This window comes from Lepisma saccharinum, chromosome 18, assembly GCF_977018435.1.
Source record: "Lepisma saccharinum chromosome 18, izLepSacc3.1, whole genome shotgun sequence".
NCBI lineage: Eukaryota > Metazoa > Arthropoda > Insecta > Zygentoma > Lepismatidae > Lepisma > Lepisma saccharinum.
The window spans coordinates 14,549,316-14,571,114 of NC_139246.1; the positions used below are offsets into that span (position 1 = coordinate 14,549,316).

The 21,799-nt window shown below is 37.7% G+C and overlaps 1 protein-coding gene across 1 annotated transcript in view; it reads left to right on the plus strand.

Moving 5' to 3' along the window:
* LOC146002670 (solute carrier family 13 member 2-like) overlaps positions 1-21,799 on the plus strand; it is a 101,365-nt gene that overhangs the window by 55,247 nt on the left and 24,319 nt on the right. Inside the window, exons 9-11 of the mRNA XM_083140634.1 lie at positions 6,078-6,163; positions 10,618-10,701; positions 17,949-18,142. Coding sequence (XP_082996760.1) covers positions 6,078-6,163; positions 10,618-10,701; positions 17,949-18,142 — 364 coding nt within the window. The remainder of the gene's footprint in view (positions 1-6,077; positions 6,164-10,617; positions 10,702-17,948; positions 18,143-21,799) is intronic.

A 21,799-nucleotide genomic window follows, 5' to 3' on the forward strand; every position in this document is an offset into this window, starting at 1 on the left:
GCATTTTATCAGAACCTTTTTTTTAGCACGTTTTTTAAAAAAATTTCAGAGAACATTTTTTTTTTATTTCCCGACCATAATTTTGCATCTTAAAGTAAGTTCTTTCCCTAGTCATAACTCATCCCAATTTCACTGTGATTGAAGCAGGATTGTGGTCCCTCTGTACCCTTGGAGCCTGTGCACCAGATTCTCATGAATCTCAAAGCATTTTAAGAAAATGTCATGAGTAGCAGTTTCATGCAATTTCTTGACAAGGACAGTTCATTTTTTGAATGACTCATCAAAACAGAGACCCGAACCCATTCAAAGTTCTCGGGATTTCAAACCTTACGATGCCCACCAGGCGTTCTTTTCATTACTGATGCCGTCTCCTTGAAGTTCCTTACCCACAGTGAAATGTTATTCCAACTGGCAGGGGCGTATCCAGAAAGAAAATTTTGTGGTGGTCCAGCCAGGGCTGCCCATCCTCCAAGGCCACTGGCATGTCCCCCTCTATAATAGTACGATGATAGTTATCTTGTTTATTAGTATTGTTCTTCTTGAAGGTTCGCATAACCACATTTTGTACATGCAAAATAATCTAACAGTTATTTTTAGTAGTTTTTATTGAATTTATCTGCGACGTTTCGTTCTCTAAGATATACATACAAAAAAAGAACCTCACATGGCTAGTCATTCTACATTATTGTGTTTTGTTATTCTTTGAATCGTAATTTCAGAATTGAATGTGTTCACACTTTTCAGAAGTAGTATGAAATATTTCACTCTTAATTTGTCTCTGAAGCAGAGGCAGAGGCAGAGGCAGAGGCAAAATTGTGATGAGGTCTCTAAATACTTTGACTACTGTTCAGTAAAACTGAAAAACTTTTCTCAGATAAGGAGTACAATCAAGAAAGTCCTCTTTTCAACTGCGGCTAGAAGATCACTTGCTTGGGATGGTTCACTCGGGCACACCCACTTAACTGACAAGGTAGAGGAAATGTAACAAAAACATGAAGTGATTTATGTTTTTCTAGAAATCGAGTTTCACACATTGACAATAGTTTTTTTTTTGAATGTCTGGAACATAATGCAATGTATTTGTTTTTAGTATTTCACCTCTGCATATATTATTTAAAAAATAGATGAACTTCTTTACTGTACCAAGACAGTTAAAAAAAAATAGAAAAATAGTGGATGTTATTTTCAGAATCCACAAAAAACATAAGGGAATTGGGGGGGGTCTAGACCCCCTGAATACGCCTTTGCCAACTGGGAACATGCAGATTACGGTGAATGTCGTTAGTTCAAGCAATTTCCATTCAGTGTTGATTCAAAAACCATCAGATTCAGTTGCTGCACCTCACAGGTATGCTATTCAAAAATTAACTATCCTTGTGAAGAAATTGCATGAAACTGCTACTCATGCTATTTTCCTAAAATGCTTTGATATGTAGTACAACATGTATTAAATTTAATCAGTCGCATAGAAGAGTTTTGTTTTTATTTGTAATTACAAACCGTCAGATTTCGTTGCCGAACCCTGTACATCACACGAGTTTCTCATATGCATCTTTGGAAAGCTGATCACTAATCTATTTACTTATTTTTCTTGCTATACACCCTAGGGATAAAATGTAAAATCTTTCTTAACTGTTTCATTGAACTGTACAAGTGCAACCTCAGACATTTCAAGATTTCCAATGAGAGTGTTGTCTTTGCATTGTAATTTGTTGACAAATAAGAATGACTTTCAGTTTTCAATTTTGTTGGGTTACACTTGCTCTGTTTCAATGTCAGTTGGATCATTTATGGACGGCATTAGTAATGCAGAAACTAAATATTATACCTGGTAATATTATTGGTAGGGAGGATGCAAGGGATGGGGTAAGAAGGTACAGTTTGAAATGTTGAAAGACTGCTCATGTGTATTATTTTTTGGCTTAACTTGATCTGGAGCTGATATTTTAACTGTTGCCTCTCGTTATTTAAATATGTCCATCCATCATTAGATTCTCTGCACATCCTATTAAATTTGGAAAAAAAAACTGGAGGTAGTTAGTACAGCAGCACACATGGTGGCTAGTGATGGCCAAATCTCGATTCGGGGAACCAGAACTTTGATACAGATGAATGGAACCTGAACTCATGGATCTGGATTTGTGTAGCCAGAGCTTTTGGATCTGGGTATTATGTTGTAAATCAAGATTCAATATTTCTCTTTAGCTTGTCAATGAAATTTCTAAACAATTTTAAATGGCATAAAATGGACACAGGCAAGTAGGCTTTCAAAATGTATGCTCATTTCAAGCAGAGCTGGTCACAAAGCTCAAGAACGCACTGCAGAAGCTTACAGTGATATTGGGGCAATAACAGTGGCAAGAATAACAAGTGAGTCTCTAAATACAAGTAGGAATGTACAGTACAAATCCTCTGGGAAACACGGATGAAAGAAAACTGTTACTGAAATGAATTCAATAAATGCTCTCAGAAATGGAAGAATTTTGAAATGAACTCTCAAGACCGTAATTATTAACACACACATACCAGATAGCTACAGTGATGATGACAGCCATATAACATGTGGTTGTATATACAGGGTGTTCATGAAGTCCTCGTACCGCTACTTGTATGCATTGCATTGCGGCCATGTTGAAAATTGGCAGGTATTCGGTTACTTGGTAATGGTTTAGTTTTCGTTGTTGGCATCGCTGCTCTGAAGGTCACGTGGAATGCTTGCTCAAATTTGTGTGTCTGTTGTTGCACCATGGCTTATGTGTGTGGACGTAGTTTTTGTGCTAAGAAATATCTAGTGATGTGTGTGTGGATGCATAAATGACAACGCATGGGGCAAACTATGTATTGTAATGTAATGCAAAGTTTGCAAGTGTGTTATAACCTTCTTCATATCCTTACGAATATTAGTAATCAATCTTAAGTTTCTAGAATAAAGTTTAAGCCATAATTCTTTATAGATATATGCTTTATCACATATGCACCATAAATAGATAAATATGCTCTAATAATAAATAAATGTGTCATAAGAGGGTGGTTCAGCATGCTCCGCCCCTGACATAGAAGGAACCCTCGTAGGAAAACCAAATCACTGTCACTTTTCAACATAGTCCCCTGCAACATTAACACACTTTTCCAATCGGCCTTCCAGTGCTTCAATCTCAGCAGAAAAAAATTATTTTGGTTGGTCCTGCAACCAAGCATTCACAACATCCATAACCTCGGAATCACTGGCAAAATGTTTTCCACAAAGGTGTTTCTTCATGTTCGGGAACAGGTGGAAGTCACTGGAGGCCAGATATTGAGAATAAGGGGCATGAGGGACAATTTCGAACCCTGCTGCATGAATTGCAGCCACCGCAACTTGGGAGGTGTGGGCGGGAGCATTGTCACAATGGAACAACAAACCACGGGCGAACATTCCGCGGCGTTTCTCCTTGATGGCAGTACGTAATTCTTCAATTAGGGTTGCAGAATAAACACCTGTGATTGTCTTTCCCTGTTGGAGATAATCTATCAAAAGGATTCCTTCTGCATCCCAGAACACAGATGCCATCACTTTGCCCTTTGATGGTTGAACCTTGAATTTCTTTGGGGGTGGAGAATGGGGGTGTTTCCATTGCATGCTTTGGCGTTTACTTTCGGGATCGAAGTGGTGAACCCACACTTCATCCATCATAACAAATCTCTTCAGAAACTTTGACTTGTCAGCCTTTATTGTCCGCAACAGGTTCTGACTTGTCACACGACGTGTCCTCCTTTGGTTGACCGCCAGCATTCTCGTGACCCAATGTGCAGAGATTTTTTTCATTAACAAATGATTATGAATAATTGAATGCACACTGCCAGTTGAGATGCCACACGTGTCTGCTATATGGCGGACAGTCACTCGCCAGTCTGCCAAAATCATGTCATGCACTTTTGTAATCATTTCTGCTGTGGTCACCGTTGCAGATGAGCCAACACCATGCTCATCTTCACAGGTCTGCCGACCACATTTAAATTCACGGCACCATCTCTTCACTAGATCATATGAAAGGCTAGAGTCTCCAAGAGTTCCCACCATATCTGCATGGATGTATTTCGGTGTTAGATTTTTCTTAAGTAAATATTTTATCACTGCTCGGACCTCAGATTTTTCCATTGTTTCGCATGTGGCTACACTTCTTGCTGATCATCAACGTGTAACGAAAAGAGAAATTGTTGTAAATTCTTGAAACTTTGAGGATATTAGTCTAAAGAATGAACAATGTTACATATAAAATTACAGGTCTCTACTATTACTGGAAATGGGTCAGGGGCGGAGCATGCTGAACCACCCTCGTATATACGAGGTCTGGCTAAAAAAAAAAACAGACTGGCAACCCTGTCACAAGTATACATGCAGCAGTGGGAGCGCATGTGTGGGAAGCAACCTTGAAGCTTCAAGAAGCTAACAACAGACCCTCGGGTCGCTGACACTCATAGTTAGTCTGTGAGCAGTGCTTGAAGGTGGAGGTCAGCAATCATGTTGCCGTAAAATGTCAAATATGAACAGCACATTAATCTCAAATTGAAATTAAAGAAATCACCAAGTGAAATTGTTGCAGGAGGGATATGAAGATAATGAGATGTCATGTGTGTGTATGTTTGAATGACACAAATGCTTCACCACGGGATGCAAGGACTTTGAAGACAATGAAAGACCAGGTTGCCCTGTCTTGGCAACAACAGGAGACGATCGCCGGGTGAACAGTCAAATGATAGCAGACATAAAGGGCATTGATAAAGTCTATGGACACTCACTGCGATTTCTTCAATTTCACCAGGAATATTTTTTCTTGTATGAACGCATTGCCTGCATTGTACAATTATTTCTCTTGTAGTCTACAGTTATTACAAGCATAGAAAAACAGTTTTTCGTTGTGATGTTTCAGGAGAACACATGCTCCCTTCATCAGACATTTATTTTTAGTTGATTAAAGATACAGTTATAACAATGGTTAAAAATTAATTAAGGTCAGCTCACATCATCGAGGAGAAACACATGATTAAAAAGAGAAAGGTTTTTTCAAAGAGTGATGGGAAACATTGATTTGAATGTCTGGGAATCTTTGTTCATTGCAGAAGAACACTGGAATAAATTAAATAATGAAAATGGTAACATAGACCCACTATGGAGTTTTCTTTTTCAGAAGTGGAGTAAGCCACTATCATTAAAATTTAATGTAACAGAAAACATCAAGAAACTCTGTGAAAGCAATGATGATTTTGAATTTCCTGATGATATTTGGGATTCATAATTTTTAAAAAAATGTGATACATTTTTTTTTTCTGAAATAAAAATAAAACTTAAGACTGCTTGTTTCACAGTTAAGTTGATATATTACAACAATGTAACATTGACAACATCCATTGCTTAACTGATTCTTTTTTGTTAAAATTTTTTACCCATTGTTATAACTGTATCTTTAATCAAACTAAAAATAAATGTCTGATGAAGGGAGCATGTGTTCTGAAATGTCACAACGAAAAACTGTGTCTTTATGCTTGTAATAACTGTAGACTACAAGATAAATAATTCACCAGGAATTTGAGGTTAATGTGCAGCCCGAATTTCATATTTGCCATTTTACGGGAACATGATTGTGGACCTCCACCTTCAAGCACTGCTCACAGACTAATTACGAGTGACAGTGACACGGATTTCTGTTGTCAGCTTCGCAAAGCTTCAAGGTTGCTTCCCACACATGCGCTCCCCACTGCTGCGACAGGGTTGCCAGTCTCATTATTTTTAATCAGATCTTGTGGGTATGTATGTGTGTATAAGTAATATGTACTAGGTGTGGGTACTCATCAGACACCCTGTACTAAATAATTAATTTTGCCTGTAGTCACAGAATGTCTGTTAGCTGATTCCATTCTAAGAACTGTTTGACCAGAAGGAAATTCTGGCAATAGTGCTTGCCTGTTGCTCACAGTGTTACTGCATGCACAGCCATCATTTGTCATACACAGCGAGATTTATAATCATTGTATTGGATGATAAATAGCATGTTCAAGATGTGTAGACAGTTGGAATACATTCCCTTGCTTCCTTGCAGGAAAATGGCAGATGGAACTGTGGGAATTCTTTTACTACTAGCCCTGTTTGTTCTTCCCAATGACCTGAATTTTCTCAAGAAGCAAGGTACGTGGTCATTCCTTTCGTATCTATGGTTTCAGGGTTTGATATCCAAATGACTTTTAGGAATCCACTCCTACAGCTAAAGTTAGAAAAAAAATTCTTACATCGTACTTCAACTGGATTTTATCTCATTGAGCAGATGTGCAGTGGTGTTTTTGATTATTATAAGGTCAGTTAGATTTTTTTTTGCAGGGGGGTGGGGGGTTCTTGGATTCAGGTGTATATACAGTGGAACTCTGATTTCATGTCCTAACAGAGGAAATTGCTATGACATTTTCCAGGATTTTATATTTTTCCGCATTTAAAGTTTTTTCACATTGCTCCGCTGAAAAATGTAATATCGAGGTTCCACTGTATTGCAAGAGGAGTTACGTGCACAGATTATCTTATTACTATAGGGCTTCCCTGATGGCATAGCGGTAACTCGTTGCCTTGTAATCAAGGGAACCTGGTTTGACCGTGGTTCTGGTCCCACTTTAAACTGTAGGTCTAGTCCCGATTAGCCTATCTGTGCATAAACTGGATTTAAAACGACAACTAAAAGAAACTCTTATTAACTATAATAAAGAATGAAGATAACCATAAATTATAATTATTGATAATTGATTTTTTTAAGAGCAATATGTTTCGGAGCATTGTTGGTATAGTACTAAATTTTTAAATTTTATTTTGCATAATTTGTTATTGCATTTTACTTTGCACATATTAGTCATTTTTTTGTTCCCAATTGCATCTAATATAAATTATCAACTCCATATTCTTGTGCAAAGAGTTTGAACCTGTCACTCACAAAATTAACAACCTTGCACTAAATACATGTTGATAATAGGGATGGCCACAAAGTCCGGTTAATGGATATACAGATTTCAAGTTATCCGATCTTAGTTTTGGATGAAATGGATAATCCAAATATCCAGAATATAATGTGCATATCCAGATAATCAGATTATCCAGATAGTATGGATATCTGGATAATTGGGACATCCAAACAGTACAGATTTGATGAAATATTTGTAGAAAATCCATACTGGAAAATACAAATATAAAGAATGAAACATGTGGATAGCCCGTAAAATGGATGAACGATAAAACTATTAAGATAATGCACACATTTGGATATCTGAGCATTTTGGATAATCTGAATATGTGGATATTTTGGGTAATTTGAATATCTGGATATCAGATATCTTGTAACACAATTAAGCTTTGTTTCCATATTAAAAACACTAAGTTGCTGACCAATGCAGTTTATTAAGATAAAAAACACTTAACACGTAACGTTTCAACCCTGTTCAGGGTTGAAACTCTTTCTGTGTGTAGTATATTTCATCATTTTAGTTTAGTTCTTCATCTGAGGAAGACCCTGATACAGGGTTGAAACGTTATGTGTTAAGTGTTTTATATCTTAATAAATTACATTGGTCAGCAACTTAGTGTTTTCAGATATCTTGATAATTTGGATATCGCAACACAGCTACATCACGTAACTCAATGTTACTTCTGTGTTTGGGATAGAACCAAGAACCTTTAGATAGTATTGGGTGATGTAGTTATTCCTCATTCATCTTTCAGATGGTTATCACTCGCTTGGCCTAAATGTGATAAATGCGAGAGGTTACCTTAAAGGAATGGCGATAGAAATTAACTTAAGTTAGATTTGGGTTTTTGTACTCTCCATGACTGAACCGATATGGATTGATTTAGAAAAGGATATTACTTGCCTTACAAATAGTGAAGATTATTCCCACACTTGTCTGACCTCCCTGTCAGACATCCATCTCATCACACACCATTATCCTAATCGTTCTCCACACTTCGCTTCTCTCTCGCAATCTGCCGTCCTTACTCTCTCTCTCATATTCTCTCCAACTGATCTCACTCCCTGTCAATTCCAACACTCCTCGTCTCTCAAGTCAATAACCTAACATTTGCCTAATTGCTTATTCCGCTTTCCTTTCTCTGCTTCCTGTTATGCTAAGACTTTATACTTCTTACCCAATACCTTGGGTACGATACAGTATTCAGGTAATCTGGACAATTTGGATATCTGAATAATTTGAATATCCAGATGTTTAAAATCCAGACAGAAAATTATCCATAATTTGTATAAAATTTTATCCATATTTGGCCATTCCTAGTTGGTAACAAGCATTTGTTGAGAATTTCTAATTATTTATTGGTGGGGGAATAAAATGATTGCTGGCAAAAATAAAAATATAACTTTCCTGCCAGGGATACTTATTTCTATTGTCAGGGAGATAGAGGTTCATGCCCCCCTACACTTCATTAATTTTCACCCTGCACAAGGTGATGGATCAGTGCAACTGAGCTTCTGTGATTGGCTGCCAGAACTACCCAGAGGCAAGCAACTACAGGCTGCCAGTTATCACTACCCACTGGGATGTAAGACGTGACCCTTTCTCAAGACACTCAAATGTTAACCTCAGCTCCACATAGTACATCCTGGACTGCATTTTGCAGACTAACTAGACTCTGGCATCTGGATACATGGGGTCAGTACAATCCTCTATGCAACTTGTGTTGTACCCTGCCCATATGTATTTGTGTTTGTCTCTTGTCCCCATTCATCATCATCTTCGCAATTAACCAAAAGTGGTGGCAACGTGAAGTAAAATAAATCAAATTATCCATTGATTCATAAAATGTTATGCCTGAAAATTTTCACCTGGCATCTGAATGTTTAAATTCAGTTATTTAAGTATATGTATGTAGAGTTCGATATGGAATGTTCCGTTACCCTTTTTTAAAAATAATAAGTACAGCATGTGCTTTTTAATGTTTGTGTGTTTCCTGTATCATGGGCATCATTAAATCACAATAATACACATGCCATTATAAATTTTATCACGTTTTAACCAAAATTTTAAAATCTCGAACGATACGAGTTTGATTCCCGGTGGAGGCACATAGTTGTTTGGATTCCACTTTAAACTTGTAGGTTCAGTCCCAATTAGCCTTACTGTGCATAAAGTGGAGTTAAACAAATCAATTCAATCCAATCAATCGGACGATATGAGACAGTCGGCCATATATTAGAATGTATTGATTAGTTATTTTACTGTTAGCAGTTGAGCCTTCTCGCAAGAATTAATTACTAATTTTAATCCAATTTTATATCAGTTTTTAAATTAAATGTTTTAAGGTCACATTTTTGAAGCTTTATCTTAGTTGAATTCATGTCTTGCTTATTTTGGAGGGGATGGGGGGAAGGCTGGCTACTGATCAGAAGGGGCTAGTGCCCAAATTATTATTAGTTTTGTATACCCCTGATTGCAACTAATAAGTAGCTGCTAATATTTAAATTTCAGTAACTTGCTTTACACAAGCAGGGTTCCCACACACCTGAAAAACTTGGAGAACCTGTGGATATCTCAGGGAATTTAAGAAAATATTATCTCATGGAAATCTCAGGGGAAATAGTCCAATTTATCGATGAGTCCCAACAAAGTACATCTGAAGGAACTAGAATATGCTCTGCTTGTTGATAATAATAATTAGAACTAATATTTACAACTTCATTAACTTGCTTTACACAAGCTACTTTGAAGATATATACTCTGTTCTGGGAGTCTGTGGGGCAAGGTCCCACATAATGGTATGGAAGGAGAGAAAGCGAGTGGTCGGAGCAAACAGGTGGTAATCAAGGTTCGAACTAGGCATGGCCACAAGATCTGGATTTCAAATTATCTGATATCCATTTTAGATGTAACCTATGACAATCAGATATCTGAATAATCCAAATATCTAGACAGTACGGATACCTGGATAATTTGGTTATCTGAATAGAACAGATATGATGAAGGATTTGTAGAAAATCCATACAGTGAAATACGGAAATGACGAATAAAAGAATATGTAGATAACCCGTAAAATTGATAAACAATAAAACTGTCCGGATAAAGTACACATTGAAATATCCGGATATTTTGGATAAATTAGATAATCCGAATATCCAGATATTCTGGATAATTTGGATATCCAGACAGGATATCTAGATTATTTGAACAATTCATATATCTGGATAATTTAGACAATTTGGATATCTGAATAATTTGATATCCATATAATCTGGATATCAGAATATCGTACACCTGGATATTCAAAATCCAGATAGAAATGTATTCTGTATCCAGATAAAACTTTATCCAGATTTGGCTATCCCTAGTCTAACCGTTCATACCTCCAGAGGTGGTTTAAACGGATCCTACTTTAAACTGTATGTCCAGTCCTGATTAGCCTAACTGTGCATAATATGTACTTAATACAAAAACTCAGGGAACACATTTCACAGCTAAGGTTTTCTTGATCATTTTGACATAATTAGATGCATTTAGATATTTACTGGTGACGAAGTATAAAATTCATTAGAGTAATAAATTTGTTTTGTTTCTTTATAAATGTGCTTACTTTAAGTTCTTTGCACATTTTTTCTCCAGGTGGTAAATATAAAGCCAGCCCAGGAGTCATGTCTTGGCCTGTTGTGCAGAAGAAGATGCCATGGGGAGTTTTGTTGCTGCTTGGTGAGTGTTTGTGAATTTATGTCTTGCCACACTGTTACTTCTGTTACTTTCATTAGCCTCTTTAGGCAAGATGACGTACACGTGTACACTTTAAAAATGCATCTTAACCCCTTAAGTGTGGATGGTGTATAAGTAGGCCATCCACAATGTGCTGATACAGTACGGACACTCTTTGTGTTTGCTTGGACTAGATTTGACTGCGGATGTTGTATGTATAGCGAGTTCCGTTCAAACCTCCCACATTTCAATTCATCATTGCTAAAAGGTCATGAAACATAAAGGAATGCGAGTGGTACTAGACAAAAGAGAAACTCAAAGAATTGTATTGCATGACCTCAAAGTTCACCGTTCTCTTGCTATGCAGTGCCACAATCGCATAAAGCACAATGACGACTCTGCAGCAGCGCACACAATCTGTATTCTGGTATGCAGAGACCAAATCAATCATTACAGTGCAAAGAAAATACCGGAGAGAATATGGAGGTGAAGCACCTGATGGGAAAACCATTAAGGCATGGTGTGCGAAGTTTTTGGCGACTGGAAGTGTTTAAACAATCCGGAGGTTCTCGTCGACGTGTTTCGGAGGAGAAGGTGGAAGAAATTTGAGCAGGATTTCAGAGAAGCCCACGTGAATTACTTCGCCAAGCGTCCAAGCAGTTCGAAGTTCAAACTTTGCAACACCACACAGTTTGCAGTTTTTCAGCATTGCTTGCCATTTTCACTTTTCACCCCCTGGAACGATACAAAATAAATGAATCCTTACTATTCATTACCTATTTAAAATTTCCACAGCTAAGCTACCATATACCACGTACCACACTGTTCTTGCCTGTATATTATGTTTAATATAAGTATTTGAAATTAGGCCATTTCAATTCGGACACCCTGTATATTTTCTACAGCCTGAATTGTCCTAAGAGTTATGCAGAATCCTGGATCATTTACTAATTAACTAACTGCAGAATATAGGATGGAAATATGGGCTACTCCATTAACTACCTAGTCTAATATCCTAATAACATTACTGAAATGGATGCATGACAAATCAAAATCACAAATCATTATTCAAAATGACCATGCTTAGCACGCACACATTCCGTAAGTCTTTGTGCCCACGCATCAATTGAATTACGCAACACATCGACTGGAAAATGAGCAACTGCCTTCAGAAGAGACCGCTTTAAACTTTCAATATTGGGATGTCTCTTCTTGCAAGCCATCTCCTGAAGCTTGGACCACAATTTGTAGTCCAAGGGGTATAGGTCCGGACTTGCAGAAGGCCAATCCGAAGTGGAAATTAAGTCTGGTACATTTGCCTCCAGCCACTGCTGTGTTGTTCGGGCCCCATATGTTGGGGCTGAATCCTGCTAGAAGCTCCAGTTCTGACCATGGAAGAGAGTGTTGTTGACATTCTTGACTAGTCTCTCAAGCACTGTCTGCTGGTACACTTTTGTTGATGTTTTTACCCCTTTCTCACAGAAATGGAGCGTGCCCCCATAGCAAATGTTCCAGACTTCATTTCCACTTCAGATTGGCCTTCTGCAAGTCCGGACCTATACCCTTTGGACTTCAAATTGTGGTCCAAGCTTCAGGAGATGGCTTGCAAGAAGAGACATCCTAATATTGAAAGTTTCAAGCGGTCGGTCTCTTCTGAAGGCAGTTGCTCATTTTCCAGTCGATGTGTTGCATAATTCAATTGATGCGTGGCCACAAAGACTTACGGAATGTGTGCGTGCTAAGAGCGGCCATTATGAATATTGATTTGTGATTTTGATTTGTCATGCATCCATTTCAGTAATGTTATTAGGATATTAAAATATCTCTCAGCATTTTGTGTCAATTTACTTAAAACTTTGTGACAGTATTTATGGTCAGACTAGGTACATAAATGAATCAAAATATATTTTATAATGAAACACCTCTATTAGTATACGGTAGTAAGTACCATAAGTTCTGACTTACGTAACTGATTAAAGAACTTTCTTTGGAGGGCTCTTTATACGCACCATTCATTTTATATATAGAATTCTTGCCACACACCATGAAACCTGGAAAACTTAAGCTTTTACTTTTATCTATTTCACATGGAATATTTACGGGGCATTCCAGTGTTATATGTGTGTCATTTCACACACACAAAAAATGTAAGGTTCTAGACATGATATTGGATTAAAATATTTATAATTAACTGATTTCATAGAATTATGAAGTACTTTATTGTTTCTGCTAACAAATGAAAAAATGTGAAAATGATATTGTGACTACACCCTGATGGCGAGGAAAAACCCAAACCCAAACCCACAGGAATCACGAGAAACCCCCAATCCAAACACCAACCTCCCAATTGACCCAATCTTGGACTATCCTCTACTAAATGGTTTCTCGCACGTCTCCCTCGTTAGCTTGAGGAGCGTAGACTGGAGGGTTACAATCTTCGGAAATTCAATAAGTATACTGTTGATTAATCAAAGAACAATTCCCCTTAAAATTATAAAATATTTCTTTTATGTTGACTTGCTCAAACTAGAAAGATTGTGGACCAAATATTTTTTTGAACACCCTGTTCGTCTCAATACACAGTAGGAAGGAGCGAGCAACCTTCCTCCCACTACCCACAATGAGAATACTTAAGAATTATACAGAGAAAATTACAGAGAAAATTCCCAGAACAGTTTAAACTACAAATTTCGCCCCATTGCCCCTTTAAGGTTATGCAAACGTTGAGACATCCATGCTTATATTCACCAATGGCTACTAACTCCCAGAATACGCAGGGAAATCCCCCCGCTGCAAGAGAATTCACAAATTAGTACACAGTCAACAATAGATGAAAACACCTGGATTATGAATAGGTTAAATTATTGAAATTACATACTCAGGTATACAAATGACATTTTATTGTAAACCCCAAAAATAAGTGAAACTCTACTAGAGCATGAAGATTAAATTTTAAACATAGCAATTACGAGGGTCACTATTTATATTTTGAGCCTTGGCAACACTGATTGAAGTTAGGCGCGATTTGACGTTTGCACGGAATCGTCTGGCATTATTGACCATAACGTATTTCAAATGTTTTGTCAATAGCTTCATTTGCGTTGTTTATGTTGCCTTGGAGATTGCGCGACAACAATAAAATGGAATTAACTCGTGAACATTTTCATGCGATGATTTTTTACGATTTTCGACGTGGATTATCAAGACAAGAGTGCATCTATCAACTTACTTCCACATTTGGTGATGAAGCCCCATCCTTTGCCACTGTGAAACGCTGGTATAACGAATTTAATCGTGGCCGCCATTCGCTCACCGACGAGATTCGCAAAGGTCGTCCAAAATCAGTTGTTGTTCAAGAAAACATTGATGCTGTGCAAAACCTAATACTGCAAGATAGTCATGTGACATACTGTGAGATTGAGGCAACCAACCATAGGCATTAGTTCCACCAGCATACATAAAATATTACATGATCATTTAGCTGTGAGAAAGGTATGTTCTCGTTGGATCCCACACAATTTGACAAAAACTCAAAAAGACGCTCGCATCAATTGGTGCAAACAAATGCTCAATAAATACAATTGTGGTGCTTCAAAAGACGTATATAAGATTATAACAGGTGACGAATGATGGATATATGCATATGAGCCGGAACATAAACAGCAGTCGACTGTATGGGTGTTTCAAGATGAATCCAATCCAACAAAAGTTGTTCACGCTCGAAGCACATCGAAACAAATGGTTGCCTGTTTTCTTTCGGGAAAACTGGTCATGTGGCAACTGTGCCTTTAGAGGAACGTAGAACGGTCAACTCTGAATGGTACACAACAATTTGTTTGCCAGAGGTCTTCGGTCAAGTACGGAAAACAAACAAACGCCGTCCGATCATTCTTCATCAAGACAATGCCAGCTGTCACACATCTCGTCTAACAACCGACTTTATGAACAGTCAAAAAATCGAATTGATGGGTCATCCGCTATACAGTCCTGATTTGGCACCCAATGACTTCTTCTTGTTCCCAAATGTCAAGAATAAATTGTGTGGACAACGATTTTCGTCGGCGGAAGATGCCGTTGATGCGTTCAAAAACCATATTATGGAGGTGTCTCAAGAAGATTGGAAAAACTGCTTTGACAAATGGTTCGAACGAATGCAAAAGTGTATTGACCATAAAGGAGAATACTTCGAAACACAATAAAGCAGTTTTCAATGCCAAATTTCTGTTTTTTCATTGTTAGGCTCAAAATATAAATAGTGACCCTCGTACTAACATGTGTGAACCCATTGACATGTACTCAAGTTATTTTGCAACTTAGTGTATGATATGCTGAAAATTGTCACATGACTTTTATTTCCAAAGTTAATCTACCCAAATTCAATTAATGTTGTGTCAAGTAATTTATGCAGAATGCAATTCCTCTTTGCAAATAATATTAACGACCTAACAGTGACACCACATTGACTCTATGATCAAAATTTAGTGTCATATTATTCAAGATACATTTGTTTTAAACAGTTTTGCACTGTAGCGTAGCACTACATAAGCTCGTCAAATTATTCCAACCCAACTGATGCAGCATGAACAAAGCTATTTACACATATTTTGCCATATCAAGGATCATGACTGTCATTGATTACGTGTAGCAAATTATGCTACAATGTATTTACATTTAATAATCAGATTTGCATTAATGGCAAAACAAATGACTTGGTTGGATTTCAAATCTATTACAATAAATATCCAGACGTCAAGTTCGTATTCAGGTAGCAGATAGCAATTTACTATGCGAATGAAATAGCGCTACCTGACATTACCTGATGTACATATATTGTTTTTTACATTAAGAATTTTAATTATTTCATCTCTAAATACCTAATTATATCTCCTTGGAACTAATCTGGTTGTATCTTGCTTTTTAATTCCAATTACGTGCACCTTATTACACTCGAAAGTCTACTTAACTAAAATATATCACATCAAATGCTCATTTTTCGAAGATGGCGGAGTCGCCCATTTTGTAGAAATGCATGCTTTATTGGAATCTATGTATGTTGACCTCGGCCAAACTGCACCAAAAATTCATGTTAAAATCTGAACTATTTCTCTATTGTCAGATTACAACTTACTGTGACCATTCCTGGATCGTTTAAGTCGACCTAGCTCATGCGAATCCAGGTGTCAGTGAACAAACAGGGAAACTCTCACTTTTCTTGAGTGCAGGGTATCATGGCATCCTTGTCCATAATATCACCAAAACTTGGTGAATCAGACCTAAATCAATTTCGCCGACAGGAAGATACCAAAACCCACACAAAGTCTTAAAAAGTAGGGCTCACATCCTGCTTACAACTTCAAACGTCCATTCCACCACGTTCAGCCACTAAAAAACAGTTTCATCCACTTTCCATGCAGCATCAGCAGACATCTATTGATGATCTCGCGAACCACTACGCTCTTTGTGCTCGTAGACTACACACTGAGGACATCTGTTAATGACCAGACAAACGAAATGGACGTATCCTTCGTAAACAACTTGTAATAATAATAAAAAAATATATAACAGAATCCATGTGATTATTTTTGTAGTCACAATTTTGTATTTCACAATGGATATTATGGCGAAAGGTCGCCATAATAACATAGCCTGAATGCATAAATAACAATAATGAAAATGTGTTACATGTGTGATGCTTTAAAAATAATAATTTTCAGATTAATTAATTTTGTTAATTGAAGGCCTCGTAAGCAAAACATGCTTGGTCATTATTAAGTTACAAAATAAGAAGAGCTATCCTTCAATTTTTGCATATAATTGCATGCCATGCAATTTGCATTGCACTCATTGAATATGTGAAATTGGTGAACAAAACATAAAGACAGTTTTTCTACACTATACCTTCCTGTAACCTTTTTTCTTAATAGACTCAATAATGATGAAAATTTTTACTCTCGAGCGCTTCATTTACATGAGAGGCACCAGTTTTTGTTGTGCGTTGTCCCGTACTGTGGCTGTGTGGTCTAAGGTAGGAGATTTTGGCTCCACCTAGGAGTTGTGTGCAGGTTTGAGTCTCCTGGGGGAAGTGTAACAATTTTCCCTAGGCGCCTGTGTAAAAAACCAGTGTCCACCCATCATCATGAGGAAATTAGGGAGCTATGAATGAGTAGCTTAACCCAATCATAAAAAAAACCTATGATGACAACCGAGGGTTGGTCGTGCTGACCACACATCACTCTGTAACTGGTTGGTTGGATGATCTCCCACATCTAGTGGGAGTAAGGCTGGCAGTCAGTAGGTAGGCACTGGCCCTCACAGGCTGTTATGCCACTTGTTGTTGCTGTTACTATTATTAATATTATTCAAATCTGCACAATGTTTATGATTCCAATCCTGTAGCTAGATATGATGATGCCCTAGACAGGATTGTCATTTCTACTGCAAATTGTTCTCTTGCTACAATTTTTTCGTACATGACTGCAAAAAATGAAAAATGTAACATTGATAAAAAAAATTGAGAACACACTCCCATTAGTAATAACGATAATAATAATTTTCTAGTATACTTTGTATTTAGTACTGAATGGCTACAATTAAAGTTGCCATACTCAGAACTCTCTGGAGCCTGTTCAAAGCAACGGATTGCGCTGAAACTTGGTATAGATGCTATGAAGTCAATGTAAAAGTGAATGTTGATAAAAAAAATGTTTAAATTTTCACCAGCAGGTTGAAATGTGACACTGAAATCTGGTGCACAGTGAACAATATCCAGGGAAATGCTTCTGCCAACCATTGATCACACTGTCTTATGCTTTCAAAGGGTCATTCATGTTGACGGCACATATTGAACACTGCTGTTCCACAAACTCAAATTACTGGTTGATGTTACTTCAGCGCCACATTTCCACATGGTGGTGAAAAATTGAACTATTTTTTTCATAAGCATTTGCTTTTCCATGGTCTCGTTAGCCTCTGTACCAAGTTTCACCGCAATTCATTGCTTCGACCAAAGGGCTCTGAGAAGGTGAAATTTAATTCTGAGCGCCACATTTGCACCTAGTGGTGAAAAATTGGACTATTTTCTCATCAGCATTTGCTTCCCCATCGTTTCTGTGGCATCTGTACCAAGTCTCAGCACAATCTGTTGCTTAGAAATTGCTGCAGAAGGCTCTGATTAGGGCAACTTAAATTGTGGTCAGTCAGTGTTATATAGCACCAATTGTAAAGAATGTTATCTCAAATTCTCCTACCAGGTGGTGGATTTGCTATGGCCGATGGAATAGTGAAATCAGGTCTGAGCCAGGACATTAGGGACGCCCTCAAGCAAATCAAGGAAATCAGTGACAGTACCGCAGTGATCTTTGTGTCCCTCATTTGCGTACTTGCCACACAGCTAACACTGAACACCACCGTGACAGTGATGGTTCTACCCATCTTGAAGGAAATGGTAAGTGCCTTAATACAGAGTGTCCATCTTTATAAGGTCAGTTTTTCATCCAGATTCCTTGGAAAGTTCTGCATTTTATAAGTTGTATAAAGATCCGAGTTCTCAAGCACTGTACAAATACACTTCTTCTCTTTCTCTGTTCTAAATATGCACTTATAAGATTCCTGAAGAAAGCATTGGAATGATTGATAAAATAATCTAAGACACATTCTACAAAATGTCCAAAAAGTCCCCGTACCCCTACTTGCATGTATCCTGTTGCAACCATAGGCGTGGCTACCGGGTGTGCCGGTTGTGCCTAGGCACACCCTAATGGGCTGCTTTATCGAAGAGAATTAAAGACAGATGTTTCAATAAGAGAGAAAATAAGTGGCAGTTTGTAAGAAGTTAAAAATGTCATTACTTGGTACAAACGTGGGCATTATCGCTGATGAAACTAGTGTCTGTAGTTTTTCAATTTTTTGATGTCATTGGAGAAAGAAGATATTTACTGCATTCTACTCTGTACTACAGCGCCTTTCTTCTATACCTGTCACAAGCTGCACAGCTTTCTGAAGTTAAAACTAAATTAAGAGCAACTCAGAAGCAGGATAGATTGGAAGCCCTGCTCTTGCTATTTGTAGAACAGATAAAAAAGGTAAAGGTAAAGTGTTCCCCTGTGCATAGCACCACGCCATGAAGGCGTATAGGGGGTGTGGGGGTAACGCCCCACACTTTCTTGATCCGGTCGTGAGTGGGGGTGATGTGATCAGCATCACGCCCCTGACCGCCTTTACCCCCCAGGGTTTCCCCCAGGTACCCATGTTATTCGACGCTGGGTGTGCGCCGGGGCCGCTTCCACCGTTAGAAAAGTTCCCGGATTTGAACCGGCCGGGGATCGAACCCGGGACCTTTAGCATGGTAGTCAGACGCGTTACCGACTGAGCCACCGCGGCCACAGAACAGGAAAAAGCTTACTCTATTGATGTAAATGAAGTTATTGATCACTTTAAGAACATTGTACCTTTTGACAGATGTCTCTTGTTATAAATGACGTGTATTTTGATGTATTTGTTTGTAACATTTATGAACATTTTGTGTGTGTGTAATTTCTATGCAATTTGATTTTTTTCTACTACATATATTCATAAATTTTCAACACTGTCATTTAGTGAATTTATATTCCTTTACAAACATCAGTGCAGTTAAAGAGCCAAGTGATTGTGTTGTAAAATATGCTACTAAAAAGGTACAAGACCTCATTTTTTTTCTTTGTGCACACCCAAATATAAAGTTCTAGCTACGCCTATGGTTGCAACCATGTTGAAATTTGCTGATGTATTTGGCTGCTTGGGAATGATTTCCTTTTCGTGGTTGGTATCCCTGCTCGAATGTTTGTCAGTTGTTGCACCATGGTTGATGTGAGTGGACATAATGCTGAGAAACGGCTAGTGATGTGTGTATGGGTGCATGAACAACAATGCACGGGGCAAGAGATGCACTGTAACATAATGTAAACATCCCAATAAATAGACACGTATTATAAATAAATGTCATGTATATGTAAGGAAAATATGTGCTATGAAACGTAATCTATGGGTACAGTGACTTCTCGGACTCTCTCTCTATATGTAAATAACCATTTTACAACTTATTGTCTTCAAATACAGAGAAACTAAATGATTCTCTCTGGCTACCGAGCAGGTGAGTTGCAAAAAAGATTCCAAGCTTTCGAGAGCTAACGTCACTCTTATCTTCAGGGTAAAAGTGCAGTCCTGAGCGTCAACCCGGTGTATATATATACGTGGAGGAAGGTTTGCTGGTGAAGATGGCAGACCAATCGTGTGCCGTGTCTGCTACGTCCGTGCTGCTGGTCGACTATCGCTAGCCAAGCTGGGTCCAGTTCAAGTCCCGTGTTGCAATTGAGATTCTTCTTTTTCCCATGAATAGCCATTGCTTCTTTCATGATGAGATCCCAGTAGTTTGAAGATTTGGCTATAATTTCTGTGTTGCTGAAATGTGGTCTATGGCCCTTGTTGATGCAATGTTCCGCTAGTCCCGACTTTTCCGGATGGGAATTCCTGATGTAGCTTTGGTGTTCTTTGCAGGTCTGTTCTATTGTCCTGCCTGTCTGCCCAATGTATGCTTTACCGCATTTGCATTTAATATGGTAAACTCTAGGTGTTTTAAGTCCTAAATCGTTCTTGGGGTTGCGCAACTCACCTGGTCGATAGCCCGAGAGAATCTTTTCATCATTCGTTGTCAGGAAAGCTTCAAGACTTTGTTCTATTAATTTCTAGTTTCTCTGCATTTATCTATTACCACGTCTCTCACTTCCCAATTATGAATTATTGTCTTTGTTCAATATATAATAAATATCTGCAATTCAGCACATGATATTAGAGTGTAAATATCCTGGAAATTTGCCAAATAGCCAAGTATTATTATTACTATTACTACAATTCATGTAATTTGCTAACCATTTTTAAATTGTTACAACTTTTAAGTATTGGTAGAAATTGGTAAGAACACTTCAAAAATGGCTAGAATATGTGAGTTATATTAATTTGTAAGTGCCTAATTTTGTATTGGTGTGGAAAATTACTTGCAAATTTGACAAAGGTACACTTTTGCTACATAGAAATATCAGCTAAAAATCCAGGCTAGGCCAGGACTCAAACCTGAGTCTATGGCATACTGTACCCACTGAGCTACCGAGCAAGTCCTGGAATTGCCCAATATTTCACTGTCACTGTTTAACCTGTGTGAAATTGTCTCTGCCAGTACTTTCACAATGGGATCTGTTGCATTTGAAACACTAGTGCCTAATTTCTCCCAGTGTAGAGTTGTAAATTGCCGTCCTATTTGGCACACACAGAAGATATTATATGTAGAAATTCAGCACAGTATGTCAGAGACCCAGGTTAGAGTCCTGATCGAGTCTGTATTTCTTGCTGAAATTTTTACATAGTTCATCTCCCGTGTATGCCAGAACATTGGTGGATGGACATTTCCGTCATGTGTGATAAGCAAAGCTTGGATGATAATAATTATTATTTATTCTTTACATCAATGACATACCAAAGAACAATATGACTCAAACTATCACCTATGCTGATGATACTAACATAATATATAGGGTAAAATCAAAAGAATAGTTAGAAATCCATACATAGATCTCAATAATCAAATAATCCAGTACTTGACCATTAATAGCTTAAATGTAAACCATCAAAAAACACTGATAACTTGTCTACTTAGATGAAAATGAAATAGAGTATCCTAACCATGTACAATTTCTAGGATTAATCATTGATGATTAATTAATTTGGCCATGTCATACTGAGTATATCTCTGATAAACTCACCAATAACCTATATCTATTGAAAGTCCTTACATAGTATCATATAATGAAAATTAACATGAATTTATATCATGCTCTTATCCATCCTAACTTATAGTACTGCATTACAGTGTGGAGGAGCAACTCATATACATGCAAAAAGACTGACCCAAGTACCAATATGAGAGACCACTGTCTGGAAACACATCTTTAATAAGTTATATACCAAAACTAATTCCAGCTGGAACTTTTACCAATTGTTCCGATAGCCAATATGAGTTTTAGGACACTCTATCAAAACCGATTGGCCAATTGTTATGAATTGGTTTCTATTG